We start from the raw sequence: 15,307 nt of genomic DNA on the forward strand, positions 1-15,307 counted from the left end.
CACAACAACCCACATTAGATCACATGATGTCAATGCCATCTAGAGGGTTATCTTAAATTGGCTCTCCGAATAGGGCACAATCATCTGGCCTTACACAATCACCTGTTTCTATGTGGCCAGTTACAATACAACCCATTGAGCATTAAACAGGGTGTCCAAAAAGTCCCGGGTCGGTTAAATATTTTTCAAAATATTTAAAATAGAGCTACAAAACCTTACACAAAGTTTACTGGACATAAAAATCTTATTTTATCACATATTCAGTGATCCGCTACTTCATCAGAGGGGTGGCCCGCTAGGAGTCAGAAGAAAATTTTAAATGTAAGCATAGGTTGATATGCATATCAAATAAAAGGTCTTTATTAGTAGAGTACAGAGCCACAAACCCGACCTCAAACGGATAACCGAGTCAAAAATGACAGCTGTTCAAAGATGGCAAGAGTTTGGGTCCAAAAAAGTCCCGGGTCGGTTAAATATTTTTCAAAATATTTAAAATAGAGCTACAAGACCTTACACAAAGTTACTGGACATAAAAATCTATTTTATCACATATTCAGTGATCTGCTACTTCCTCAGGGGGGCGGCCCGCTAGGAGTCAGAAGAAAATCTTAAATGTAAGCATAGGTTGATATGCATATCAAATTATAGGTCTATATTAGTAGAGTACAGAGCCGCAAACCTGATCTTAATACGGATAACCGAGTCAAAAATGACAGCCGTTTCAAAGATGTCTAGAGTTTGCAACTTAGGTTAATGTAACAAAATACACTGATGAGTTTTTTAATTTTAACTTTACTAACCCAAAACTGTTTAAAATTTAATCAGTCATTTGAGAAACACCTCATGTCCATTTTTTAATGTTAGTAAAAGTACTGTTTCATTATTTAATGGGTTTTAAAAAGTTTAAGAACTAAATCAGTGCAAGTTATTTAAATTGGGAGAGAAATAACAACAAAGTCTACAAGTTTGCCTGGAATTTGAGTTGAGTATGTTCTAAAGTCCACACTGTATTTCTTTTAAATGCAAGGGTTTTAATAATAATATTATTTGTCCATACAATTTTTTTATTTTTGTATACATTTCTAGAGTAATAGGTAAAATTCTATTTGTATTTTTGCAGGAAATCGAGCAAAAAGCTCCACTTCTAAAGAAACAACGAGAAGATTATGATTATGCAATGACAACAGTAGAGAGTCTGACATCTAGAATGGATGAGATGGAAGTGGAGACTTCAAGACTAAGGTCTGCCAAACCTGGAAGCTGAAAAAGTAGCAGCACATTTCAAGAGGGAAAATAAAAGGCTTCAAGAGACTCTCTCCGATCTGGGTCGTCAGGTTTGTATTAAAATGAGAACTAGCTCAGTTAAATTTTAATGGTTTAAATCATTATGACGTACAGAAAAATAATAATTTTTAACACTGGCTTAACTAAGAAAATATTTTTTTAAATTTTATAAATATGAAACAATTCAAGAATGGACTTAGTTGTTACAATTTGTAGTACTTCATATTTGATGTAGGAGATAATTCTTCATCATTAGTGTCAATGGAGGAAATAACGTTTACCAGTCTGGGGTACACTGACCTTGAGCACTGAAGCCAGCAAACTTCATAGAGTTGCCAGTGTACATTGTGCACTGCAAATTTCCACAAATAAAATCAATGATCACACCTATTATTTGCATCATAGGCTGACCTAATTTTACCACAAATACACAACAATTTGTTAACACTCAAGAGCCGGTCAATAATACAATAAACAATGAACTCATTCTACACCGCTCAAGTATATATAACTTCCCCCTCCACACCTACAATCTTACTGAGCTGTGTTACTTCAAGCAAGCAGAGTGTGCGAGTATACCCTAAACAGTGAATTTGTTAAACTATCTGCTGTTGTAGATATCTGTGTAATTGCCAACTATTGGGCTGTAGCATGAATTATTGAAGTTTTTCCTGTAGCTCTTAGGGTGAATTCTTTTTTACTATCTTATTTATTGTATTAAAAAATATTACTGTGTAACCAAAATTATATGTAGATTTAATATTTAACTTATGTTAGTTATATTTTGTCCCAGTAATTCCCAGACAAAACAAAACAGCATTGTTATTTAGTTTTTCTTGCAGTCGGTTAATTTTCCCCAAACCCAGCATTAGTATTTCATATCACAAAATTTTAATTATTTATCAGTCTTAAATTTTACATGCACCATTATTATTAGTCTAGAGATTATATATGCCCCACAGTATTAATTAAATAATTTAACTAATTTACAGTAATAACGTTCTCAATTATGTGTTCCCTTCAATTTGTTATAATGATTTTTGAAAAGTGCCTTTCTATCAACTTGTGAACAATGTGGTTGACCTATGTCAAAATTAATTTCTTTTTTTAATCCAGTCCAATCCTGAATAGATATCAACTTATAAGTTTGGCATTACATTACTACCTTCTTTCCCAAAAGTCTTCTCGCAACTCGACTTAAGAGCAGTTTATAATTTTCAAATCTCTATTGAGCGTATATAATGACATCATCGGAGGATGATTTATAATTAATTAAAATATTTTTAATGGATAAACTTCAAGTAATACCTCAGACTGAAAATATGAATGAGCGAAACCAATCAGTTATATTGAAATACACTTACCATACATATCTAATCAGATGAGATGCAAATTATGAGCATGTGCGTTTATAGTTTGGTCAAATTCATCAAAGGCAACACTGCATAATAGTGAACAAAGTAATCAATTAAGTAAGTAATCATTGTCTCGTCTTTTATTAATTGAATGCAGAGCAATGCATTTTCTGCATATGTCAATATAAGGCAACTACAGTCCAATTGTATCAACCAAGCTGACTTACTACCTACAGCTGGTGTTTCTTGATCAAGTTATTAGTCATTATGGACATGTGGTATCAACTTTATGGACATATGGGCATGAAGTTTTCATCTATTTTGAAATTTTTAAATTGAAATTCACTTTTGAATTGATTTATTTTTAGTTAGTTAGATACTTTTAATATTATTAATAATTTGCTTGAGAAGTTTTAATTTTCCGATATCCAGTAACATTATTAGTATACAATATTGTTTTACCCAACATGTAATTAGCAAAATCATTTAGGATATAAAATGCGTTATCTTGTCGGAGATATCTGCACTTATTGTGTCAGAGAAGTTGTTGATTATTGACAGATTTCACTTCCTACAAAGAGTTTCTCAGACTATTGGATTATAATTTTAACATTAACCCTTTGATGCGGTACTTATAGTGTACATTATAACCCCTGCAGCATTTCTTTTTTGAACAAATCTAGTACGATAAGTTTGATGTTTAGTAAAAATGTAATATTTTAGCTAATTTTGGTTAAATACTCAATGATTTTTTTCACAAAAATACATATAAAGAATTGTATTGTGAATGCATATTCATTCTTTTATTGTAAAACATATTTATTACCTGAAGAAAACAGGATTTTTCTGGACATTTGCCATTGTTCAGTGAAACAATAAATCAGTAACACTATGTTTCGAGATCTGCAATCTGATCTCTTCTTCAGGTAATAACTAACCTGAATGCATATTCTACAAACTAGATTAAAATTTTACCGGCTTACATTCTTGAATGTCTGAATGTATTTTGTTTTTTAACAATGTCGTGTGATTGAAATAAGAGACACATGTCGTTTATCCTTCCATTTTATTACCATGACTGGACCTCAGTAGTTAGCAGTTATTTGACCTGCTCTAAATTTGCCTTTTTCACTTCCTCTGGTACATTTTTCTATTTAATTTTTAAATTCCACATGTGTCAGTTTTTTTTAGGTTTTAGTACTTGGGACAGATCTGGTGAATTATACCAGTTATCCACCCATACAGTGTGTCATTTTTCGAGAATAGGGTTTAACAGTGTCAGAACTATTGCAGTAGATTTCAGTGTACTTTGCGGTATGATCGGGCATGTAAAGATATCATCCTTACCAGTTTATACAAGGAAAGACCATGTGAAACCTATAGATGATTCACAACTCAAAAGTTTTAATTCCAAATTTTGAAGCTTTTAGCTGTATGTATTGTTTGAAGTCTTCCCTTTCAAAGAGTTTTGAGATTCATCAATAGAAACATTTTGACTCAACTCGTATGATGTTTTAAATTTTGTCATTTAGATGATGAGTAATAATTTGATTTTTCAACAACTTTTTGGATCCTTAGGGTAAATTGAATTCATTTGTGTCACAAAAATGTAAATATTTAGATATAAGTTCAAGTCTCTCAAGAGGCATTGTGCTGGGGAAAATAGAGCTGTCTAGTAGGGAGTTCTTGGAATAATAAGACTTTTGAGAAGGTTTTTTTTACAATGCCCATTAGCATAACACTACCAAAAAATACATTACAAGTTCATCAACAGTAATAGGAGCCCAAGCCCACTCCTGAGGCCTCCTACCAAATACAAAACACTCTCTTTGCCCTCTGCTCTGAAGCATACAGCTTAGTGTGGTCAGCAATCTTTTGAATTAGCTGATGATAAGAACATAAAACAGAAGAAACATAAAAAACAGAAAAAATATAAAGTATAGAACATAAAAAATATTTACATTATTTTTAACTGGAACTTTTGGACCTCCATTTCCAGTTAAATTTTCCCTTTTCCCCACATATGTCACACCATACCCATCCATACTTTCCCATACAATTTCTGTTTCTTTTTCTTTAGGCCTATTTCACCTCTTTTTTATTTCTAGGGTTACTTATATGACTAGGCATGTTATGGCCTAAATGATGTCTCTCTTTCTATGGTATTCCCTTGCCCTAACTCTAAGCCAATGTTTCCATTATAAAGTCCAGTAGGCCTAACTTGGTCAAACTTGTTTTGAGTAGGCCTAGTTAGTAAAACTAACATTGCCATAGTCAACATCCATAAATAATGGTACTTGATTGTTGAAGTCATGTAGGCCTAGATGAAGAGCAGCCAATAATTTTATCTTCATCACTTTCCTTACAATTTGGTGTTCCTGGCATCTGAGCATAGTCAATATCAACAATACATACAATACAATATTCTTTATTAACATATTCTTCAAGAACAGTTTTGCGTCAAATATAACATGTGGATTAAATTCATAAAAATGTACATTGTCAAGTGATTAAACATGATTTGAATCAAGAACAAAAAACTCATCAAGAGAATAAAATGGATGTTTTTTTAGCCAGTTGCCAAGCCGTTGTCTCAGGTGCTGGTCATCTGTCCCCTTCACTGCTGCTGGAAGATGGTTCCAAAGTTTGGATCCCATGTAGCTTGGCTTCTCTTCATATTTGGTCAGGCGGTGTACAGGGAGGCAGTAGTTTGTTGCATGTCGGGTGTTGTATGTGTGCAGTTGTGATCCAGTCTTGAGGGTTCAGAGTCTTTGTTCTAGCATATGTTATGGTCTCAAGTATGTACAAATTCACTATAGTTAGGATTTTGAGCTCCTTGAACTTTTCCCTACAGGATTCTCTGGGTGATAGATCACAAAGTGTCCTTATAGCTCTCTTTTGTTGAATAAGTACACGTTGCACATTTGTCTTGGATGAGTTTCCCCAGACCAATAGCCCATATCGAAGATGCGTCTCAAAAAGAGAGTAGTAGACTATTTTGGCAGTGTTGAGATCACTAATGGTCTTAATTCTTCTTATGACGTAGATTCCTGTGCTTAATTTCCTACCGAGGTTATCCACATGAGGTGTCCAATTTAGATGTTCGTCGAGTGTGATGCCAAGGTAGGTGGTGCTGTCAATAATTTCCAGGTCTGGCAGTCTTGTCACTGTTTGTTTTTTATTTCCAAAAAATTGTTTTGTCTTTGATTGGTTTACAACTAAGCTGTTCTGTTTACAATAGTTAATTGCTGTGTTTAAAGCTGTGGTGGCAGTGGTTGCTATAATATTTGGATTTTTATTACCTAGCAGTAACACCGTGTCATCAGCATACATAAGTGGTGTACAGTGGCTTTGTACACATGAAGAGAAGTCATTCGTGAATAAAATGAACAAGACTGGTCCCAGTACAGAACCGTGTGGCACACCTCTTGTTGTAGTCTGGGTTTTTGATTTCACAGACTGAATTGTTCTTTTATCCATGTGTTTTAACCTCTACTATTTGTTTTCTGTTGAGAAGGTAGCTCTCAAACCAGTCAGCTGCTTTCCCCTCAATACCCAGGTTCCTAAGCTTTCCCAGAAGTTGATTATGGTCCAGACAGTCGAAGGCTTTAGAGTAGTCAAGGAGTATTGCCATAGGAATGTTGTCAGATTCTAAGTGGTTAATAATAGTTTCGACTAAGTCAACTATGGCTGTAGATGTTGACTTTCCTGCCATAAAGCCATGCTGTTTGTTGTTTAACAGGTTATGTTGATGCAAATGTTGTAATAATCTGGCTAGGACAAGTTTCTCCATCACCTTAGAAAAATGTGCTGATAAGGGAGATGGGCCTGTAGTTGTTTGCATCAGTTACATCACCTTTCTTAAATTTTGGGTAGGACTTTTGCTACTTTTAGTAGTTCTGGAAATTTTTCCTTGGGCAAAAGACTTATTAGCAATGTCAGTTAGTGGTAGCTGGATTTGTTCTTTGCAAGCTTTTACGATTTTTGCTGATATTCCGTCCACCCCTGCAGACGGTTTTGCTTTGAATGTGTTAATTACACTGATTACTTCCTGTTCTGTAGTTGGGTGCAAGAAAAGGCTTGGTATGTTGTGATGTTGGTTTTGGGGAACTGGGAGAGTAGTGTTGATCTGCCCATTTTGTTTTAGAGTGTTATCTGCAATCATGACAAAGTGATCGTTTAGATGGTTCGCAACGGCAGCTGGTTCATTTACTTCCTGTCCTTCTATATGCAAAGTTGTTGGTAGCATTTTTCTTTCTCCCATCTTCCTTTCATTGTTAATGATTTTCCAAAGTGTTTTTGGTTTGTCATTTGATAGGGCAATACTCTTTGCTACTTCTAGTCGTTTAACAGTTCTTAGTTTCAGATCATATGCTTTCTTTTTTGCCATTGCATCGTTCTTGTCCTCTTCTCGTCCTGTCAGGTTGTATTTGTCAAATGCCTCAAGGAAAATGTTCTTCAGTTGAACTGTCTCTCTGTCTGCAGAAACTTTTTGCTTTGTTCTTTTCCTTTTTGACTTGGTGACAGGGCAGGTTATGTCCAAAGCATTTGTCAGAATCTTGCAAAAAATGTTCATATGATTCATCTACGGAGACTGACTCGAGAACTATTTTCCAGTCTTGTAGGTCTAGCAGACTCCCCATGTTCATGGTGTTTCTCGAACTGAGTATTCTATTTTCTGAAGTCAAGGACTGATCTTTGTGTTTCATTATGTTTCTAATTGTACATAATTGGGCAGTGTGGTCTGATATTGCTGTATTAATGATCGTCACATTTAAGTATTCATGGTCCAGGTTTATACAGACACAATCTGTGGAGGTCTTTGATGTAGGCGTGATTCTAGTAGGAGGAAGAGACAGTCGTGTCATGTTATGACTTAGGAGAATTTCCGACAGGTGTTTTTCGTCAGGTCCACTTTTTATAATGTCAAATATTATATCTCCCATTATTAGCACCGGGTATTTTGATGTCGGTATTTTGTTTAATATCTCCGACATCATCTCAAGGTCTTCTTCCAGATTTCCCTGGTTTCTGTAAATACCCAGAACATAAACACATGTATGCTCTGTCTTAATTTTTACTAAAGCACCTTCTAATGTCAATTCTCTACAAAGATCAGATATGTCAATGGCCTCAGAGTGTAGTGAGATGTTTTCACTGGCATATATTGCAACCCCTCCCTTCTGGTGATGTTTCCTGCTGAAGTATGTGATTAGTGTATATCCAGTAAGTCGTGTGTTAATCAGGAGCGGTTGTTTTAGTCCATGTTCTGTAAGAATAAGTATGTCTGGTTTAGTACTGATTAGAAGTTCATTTACATGATCAATTGTGTTGGCTACTCTGTCAGTGTTTTTGGTGGAGAATTTTAAGGATGTCGTGTGTTTGTCTTCCATTGCCAGTTTTTGCTATTTCTAGTCCTTGGTTTTTGCTAGATGGCATTGTTCTAAAAAAATACTTGATGACTTCTGAGACATTGTATTAGTACTGTCATTTGTTCTCATGTAGGTGTCTGCTGTTCTCTTGATTTCGGTTGAAGATTCACCTATGTATTTGTTGAAGAAGTCTAAAAAAGTGTCATTGCTTTCCACGAATTTTTTGCTGTCATTGGAGGTCCTTTGTGTACTCTAAAAGTTCCAAACACTTTGGGTTTTTTTAAGGTTTTCTTTGGAGTATATTTTGGATCGTTCTCCAGATGTTGCATGGGTAGGGAGCATTGTCCTTTTTGTTGACTAAAACCTGGATTTACTCCATTACTTGTTTCTTCTGCCTTTTTGGCAGGGTGGAGTATGGGCTGTTTTGATTTGCTCTTAGCCATCTGTAGTGATATGCTGAAGTGGTTTTTCTTGACGTTAAGAGTTTTATTTTATTTATATTTTTATTGGGAGTGTTGGCTCTCTTAAGTGTAGACAGGCTATGGATTTTTAGAGAATGGGGTATGGTGAGATCGGTTTGCTTCCAAAGTTACTTCTTGTTTACTTTGAGTCATCTCTGTCTCCAATCTTTTTACTTCTTGCTCTAAAATGTCTTGTTTGGATTTCAGTTGAGCCATCTCTAGAAGCAGGAATGTAATATCAAGAGAAGATTCTGGTTGATTTTTTGAAAAGTGTCTATTAGTGTCTGACTCCTTGTAAGGTCTGTGTTCTTCAGTTGTACAGTCTGCAATTACTTCATTTTGCTTAATTTCTCTTCTTAGTTGTGTTATTGTTTTTTCCAATTCTTTAATCTTTGTTAGGTATTCATTGAGGATTTGAGTTTGTTTACAGTCTTGTTCTTCAAAAGCAGCTTGCAGATGCCACAACACTAATACTATCGTCAGAATCATAGTCCACCCAGTGCTCATTATCTCGTGCTGTCATTTTTACAACTAACTACACCATTAGAATCACATATTACAATCACAAACAATTTTATAATGAACAATCAAGTTCAACTACGTAAAACACAAGCAAATATGTCCCACTAATCAAGTCACTCCGTTTTGTTTAATCATGTCGCCATTACTGCAGTCAGCTGACAACAGACTGTGAATATCGTAAATGTCCAGGCAAATAAAATAACGAGAAAAAAAACAAAACAGTAACACATGTTTCTTATTCTATCCAGAATGTTCTCATATTATTATTTGAATAGTTTGGGATTTTTATGCAAGATGGAACCACATGATAAACAGATGACTGGCGTTATATGCACGTCAAACCGCATAATGCAGTTGTGAGGTGCTGCGACCATACAACTTAAACCACATCAAAGGGTCAAGGGAGAAGTGTCAAATTAAAATTAAAATAAGTTTATTTCTTTTGATAAAATATATGAATTGCTCTTCTTGGCAGGTATGTTTCCTGCTAAAGGAAGTGGAAGAATCAAGAGGAAATGCTGTGGAGATGACCAGATCTCCAGGGAGAGTGAGCGGGGAACTCACAACATCCTCTCAGGTATTTTGTTTGTCTATCAAACATTTTCAAAATTAGTTAATGATTTAGTTTCATGAAATTACTTTATATAAGTAAATTATTTATAGTCATACAAAGTTATCACTGTACGAATGTCACAGGTGATCTCGAAACATCTGGTGACTTTCAAGGATATCGAGGAGCTGCAGGTGACAAACCAGAAGCTGCTTTCAGTAGTGCGGGAATTGAGTGAGAAGCAAGAGCAGGCAGAGAAGGAGAAGGGTTCACAGCTGGTGGAGCAGCTGGAGGGCAAGCTGCGGCTAGCAGAGCAGAGGATTATTTCTCTCAGTGAGTCAGAAGTTCACTATGTCAAGGCAATGGAGGTCATCAAAGGTCAGCGGGAAATGTACCGTACTCTCTTCCAGCAAACAGGTGGCTGGACTGCCTCAGGCCAAGGTAACCACTTGATGGATTACTTTAGTATTACAGCAAAAAAATCAAACTTGTGACTGACAAAGAGATAAACAGATAACAATTAATAGTTTTATTTAAAGTGTTGTATGATTGCCTCTTTTTGTCTGTTGTTTTAAGATGTCTTTTAATAATCTTGAAATAGCTTATTTATATTGGTCACTTAATTTTTAAATATCACTCATTTCAAAACCACAAACAAACCAATAATAGTACTTTTTATTTCATGAGGCCTTATAACAGCAAGGCTGTCTTTATCAAACACTTTACAAAAGTGTTTGTAAATTTTTAACCAAAACATAATAACACATTACTTCAAAAAGTGTTAATGTTATTTTTTGCTATAAATTTGAAACTTTGTTGTAGTTAAGTGTTATATGTACATCACTTTCTTGCTCATACAGTACTGTAGAAAACCGTCACCTGTTTATTGTGATATTTATAGTTGCTAGAAGCATAGTTGATAAATTGTGAAGCTTAGTACATACAACAAGATAGTTATATCAGAATTCCACTTTGTGTGTTCAGAGTGAAACTAATTAAAACTGTAAATTTTTGTAGATATAAATATCTTGTGTTGCTGGACAATAACATTAAACTGTGAGCCTCACTCACAAATAAGAACATTGTGAGTTCTATTGATGTGTAGGAATTTCAATACACTAAATGCATTAACAGTTCAATTTGAGATTTTAAATGTAGTGTTTTTTGTAATGTATGTTTTATGTGTTAACTTAATATAAAGAAACGGACGTAGCTACTATGTACGTGTGCAGGTAGAAGAGTTGGAGAACTCAGTGAACCAACAGCAGTCGCCTGGCAGGGCTACCGTTCCGTCCACACCAGAGCTGAACCATTCTTACTCCTGCCAAATCTACTTCTCCAGCCCAACAGGCCAAGCTTGAAATGGTACTTAATTTGGCCTCATTATTAAAAGCCCTATCTTTTAACCCTTTGAGTGCCACGGGTATTTTTCGAAGGCATATGCATAAAGTGCCACGCTGTTTTTTCGCATATTTGTAAGCTTTTGGGAAAAAAACCTGTTGTAAAATAATTATCAAACAGATTTCCACCATTTTGTTGTTGTTTTTTTTCTTATTAAATGCAGAATATGATACATATCATTACAAATAAAATTTGATTTACAAAAATATAAAAATTTCAGTATTTATAAAAAAAGATTTTTACTTTTGTATAAAAAGTTAAGTTTCAACTTAATTTGTGTGTATACAGTATTTTTAAGATTTTTTTTTCTTCATACCATGATAAAGGCCATATGATTCTAAATAAAACCCATGTGTAATATCTTATTCTATAATTTAAAAAACATGTCATTATATGTATTAACAAAATGCTGCCCGGTACCGACATTTTATAAACTGTACTTCATTTGTCAGAGTTTAGACATTACTTAGTAATGATGTAGTTTTTCCCAATAAATCTAATAAAACGTCAATATAACACAAATAAATATGATTAGTAAATGTAGAAACAAATACTTGCTAACATATTTACATAAAAGTTTACATTTACTAAATAATAACCCTAATAATATTTACACTGAAAATTCACGGTTTTCCTTTGGACACAACTCAAATCACTACATTAATTTTGGAAATAAATACAGTAAAATACTGTATAAGTTACTATTTATGTTGTATTTACTCAAATGATTGGTTATCGGCACATAAACAACAAGGAAGGCCGTTACGCAACACGGTACTCTCTCGTCCGCTACGTTCGCGTGACTGGAAGACAGAATCATCGCACAGGTACTTATCACAGCCCACTATTTTTGGAACGAGTTTTCCTTATCAGAGATCAAAATAAACTTCATTATATGTTCCTTCTTCCATAATGAATCTAAAAATACTCGATGAGTCATACTTCCTATCTCCAAATCGTCTCCAAATAAACACACGAATGAATGACCTGACATTTTCGAATAATGAAACGTTGTTCTTATAGTTTTTGATTTAATTGATTGTGGTAATAACTTGTAAATTCCAAAAATAGGTTAAATAAAGTCAGTTGTTCTTAATACTATAATTTATTTTGTCCCCGATAAGGAAAACTCGTCCAAAAATAGTGGCTTCTTGATAAGTACCCAAACAACATAAGTTTCACAGATAAAATAGTAGAGAAACAACATAAAACTCGTATTTATTGATAGTTTGGAACCTATTGAATACAGCTGTCTGGTTATTTGGTCAAAATGTGTACTATATAAAATATTATCGAAATACGAAACGTCAAAATTGGCGACGCTGGCACTTTATGCACTTTTCGTACCGTCAAAATTAGCGACACTGTGGCACTCAAAGGGTTAAATATACATTGTACAAGAAACAATGCTCTAAAACTTTAGGTTGTGTTTGTACAAGTAACTTTGGAATATTTTTGCCTATACATGCAAGACCACATCTGCTCTCTCCTTGAGTTGCACAACCATTCATGAAGTACTGCATTTATGCATGAGTTTCCATTACCTTGTGGCAATAAAATGTTACATAAAAATGTGTTTTTTATTGGAAGAAAAAGACTTGTTGGCGTTGATATACTTCATCCTGAAAACATTTTCTGTGTATGTACAAATGTGGTATCATGATATCCATATTCGTTTATTGTGGTTTTTCTGTTGTGTTTGAACAATTTCTACAATCAAAGTTCATTATCTTAATTTTCATAGTAAATAATTTTAACTTAGGATATACAATATTGTTCTTTAGGATTTTGTGGAATGGGTTTTGGATACAGTATATTTAGGACTTCTACAGATTTTTAGATGGGCTCTCAATATTAATCCTTCATCTTACATAAAAAGACAGTATTGGCTAAATATTAGAAAATGAATAGAATTTAAAACATGAATGTCTGTTGTCAGTATTCAATTACTGATATCCATAATGTGTCAGTCTTAATAGTAGTTTGAAACATCCAAGATATCCATACTTGTACTGTGTGTGCATTGTGATATTTTTCTGCAAAATTGTATGTATTGTTTTTCGTATAGCTGGAGGAAAGGTTGAAGGAGAAAACAAAAGAGTTGCAAACAACTACAAGAAGACTTCAACACCTACAGGAAGGAGAGGTCAACCAATGAACGGATGCTGAACGAGTCACTGGAGAAGGCGAGGGATGAGTTGCGGGCTCTGGCAGTGAGCAAGACAGAGGTTGTGTGGCCAAGGCGGAGTTGGCTGAAGAGAGATTCAAGGTGCTCAAGGCCAATGCTGACTCATACAAATTACAGATCCAAGCATTGGAGAAGAAGAACAATAACTATTCTGTGACCGTTGCTAAATATGAGCAGTCCATCAGCCACATGAAAGATGTGAGTTCCAAGTTCTAAGTCTTGTTTCTAGAAACAGAGACCTATTAAATGATAACTGTAATTGATATTTAATTTGTATAGTAATAGATAAAGCAGATATTACCCCACTACTAGTGAGTCATTGAAGTTTTTGATCCTATTCAATTTAAGTTCTTAAAAATATCTGTTCAATTTGTTGAGGGTTTATGGCTATTAATTATTTTTGGTCAGACATTTCGTAAAGTATAACTATGTAAGAAGTATGAAATCACATAATTACCTCAAACACAAAGTGATATAGTTACAAACATCACATCACAACTTTTAGACAGTTTGTGTCCGACGTGTGCTTTTATTGTGATCCCTTACACAATACAAATTGCTAAATGGCATAACTTAATGCCAATACATGGTTATGTAATTGATGTAATATGTCCGCAACTACAACACAACTGGTGTAAGTGACAACCCTTTTCACTCTCATTCAGGGTATACTTGTGCTTCCAATTTCTTCCAATTAATGTGGCTTAAAATGCAGGATTTTGTCCAAATAGATATATAAGGAGTTTGTAATCAAACCGTTTTTGTCAATGTTTATTTTAATTTTATGTCCGTAAATAAACTAAGCTATAATTTCAATAAAAAATTTAATATTAGAATATTTTATAATTCCTTGTAGATTTTAAAATAAAAAAGAGCGAGTAAAATAGAAGAGAAAATAAACAAGACCACAACTCTTCATAGTGGTCATAACTAAGTTGGAAATTATGTTTGTTTTATGTACTGTATTTTTGCATTACAAAAATTAAAGTAATTTAATTGAGATTGAGACTAATAAAAGTTCAAATTTATTGTGTTATTTCCATAAACATATATTATTCTTTATCAATTTTACTGATTACTTTTCAACCAATTTTATTAAATCTGCAATATTTGGTTGTATGTTAACTTCTAATATAAATGAATGGTACAATATCAAATGTTATTGTACATTCAAATGTACGAAATAATCATTAATAATACTACAAATATTGGGTTAGATATTTTTACCAAAATAAGGTTTTCTGGGTATTTATTAGATAAATGTTATTTAATAACATTAATACATACAATTGTTTAAAAATAATGTAATTAGATCCAAACTTGATAAAAACATGATGTGGAGATTATGTTTCCTTAACGTGATCTAACCTCAAAAACAATTCCACCTGTCACTCACTACTAGTAAGTTTATTTGCAGCTTATTAAAACATACCTCTTTTCCAGGAATGTGTGGCAGCAAATGCTAAATTGTCCAGAGCTGAAGTTGGATTAGAACATTTACGGCGAGAATATCAGGTAAGTGTGCTTATGAAGCCTTACTTTAGTTTTATTGTCATACAATAATCCTAGCCTTTGAAAATACTATATTCACTTAATTTATATTAGCATAGCCTTTATACTTATCCAATAACTTAATCTCTGCACTAGTAACACACAACACAAAACAGGGTTAATATTTTTGCTTAACACGTTGACTTTGGCAGATGTCTCGGGGCATGAAATCAGAGTGAGAATACTCAAGATCACTCAGTACAAAGCTGCAGTGAAGGTACTAAGAGCTGTTTACCCAAACTAATAAAAGTAAACACATAAACAAGATGGCACAGAACCAATAGAACGATAAAATCCAAAAATTGAGATAAGTTTTTATTGAAGGTTCTTATTAAATCATTTTTTTATGGTTTTGAATTACTTAACTAAATTTGGTCTTATTTCAATTGCTGTATAAGACTAAAAAATAGTAATGTTGGATGACAGCTGTTGAAGGAGTCTGAGGCTCGGCTAGTAGTGCGGGAACGGGGAGGCGACAAAGCGACAGGCCAGTGGGCAGGCTATGCTGATGGCCAACCTGGAGATGATCAAAGCCAGCTTCGAGCGGACTGAGGCTGAGAGCAAAGTCAAGCTGGAAGCCAAGCTGGAGGAGGCTCAAAAAGAATGTTTCTGCTCTTAGAAGA

General features: G+C 34.0%; 1 protein-coding gene across 1 annotated transcript; it reads left to right on the forward strand.

Annotated features, from left to right (window-relative positions):
* Positions 1 to 12,454: 12,454 nt before the first annotated feature.
* On the forward strand, positions 12,455 to 15,236 carry LOC124374575 (nucleoprotein TPR-like). Its single transcript, XM_046832771.1, has 4 exons — positions 12,455 to 12,459; positions 13,160 to 13,331; positions 14,577 to 14,648; positions 15,111 to 15,236. The coding sequence occupies exons 1-4, from the start codon at positions 12,455 to 12,457 to the stop codon at positions 15,234 to 15,236; spliced, it is 375 nt and encodes a 124-aa protein (XP_046688727.1).
* Positions 15,237 to 15,307: the final 71 nt, after the last annotated feature.

This window comes from Homalodisca vitripennis, unplaced genomic scaffold (assembly GCF_021130785.1).
Source record: "Homalodisca vitripennis isolate AUS2020 unplaced genomic scaffold, UT_GWSS_2.1 ScUCBcl_9164;HRSCAF=17570, whole genome shotgun sequence".
NCBI lineage: Eukaryota > Metazoa > Arthropoda > Insecta > Hemiptera > Cicadellidae > Homalodisca > Homalodisca vitripennis.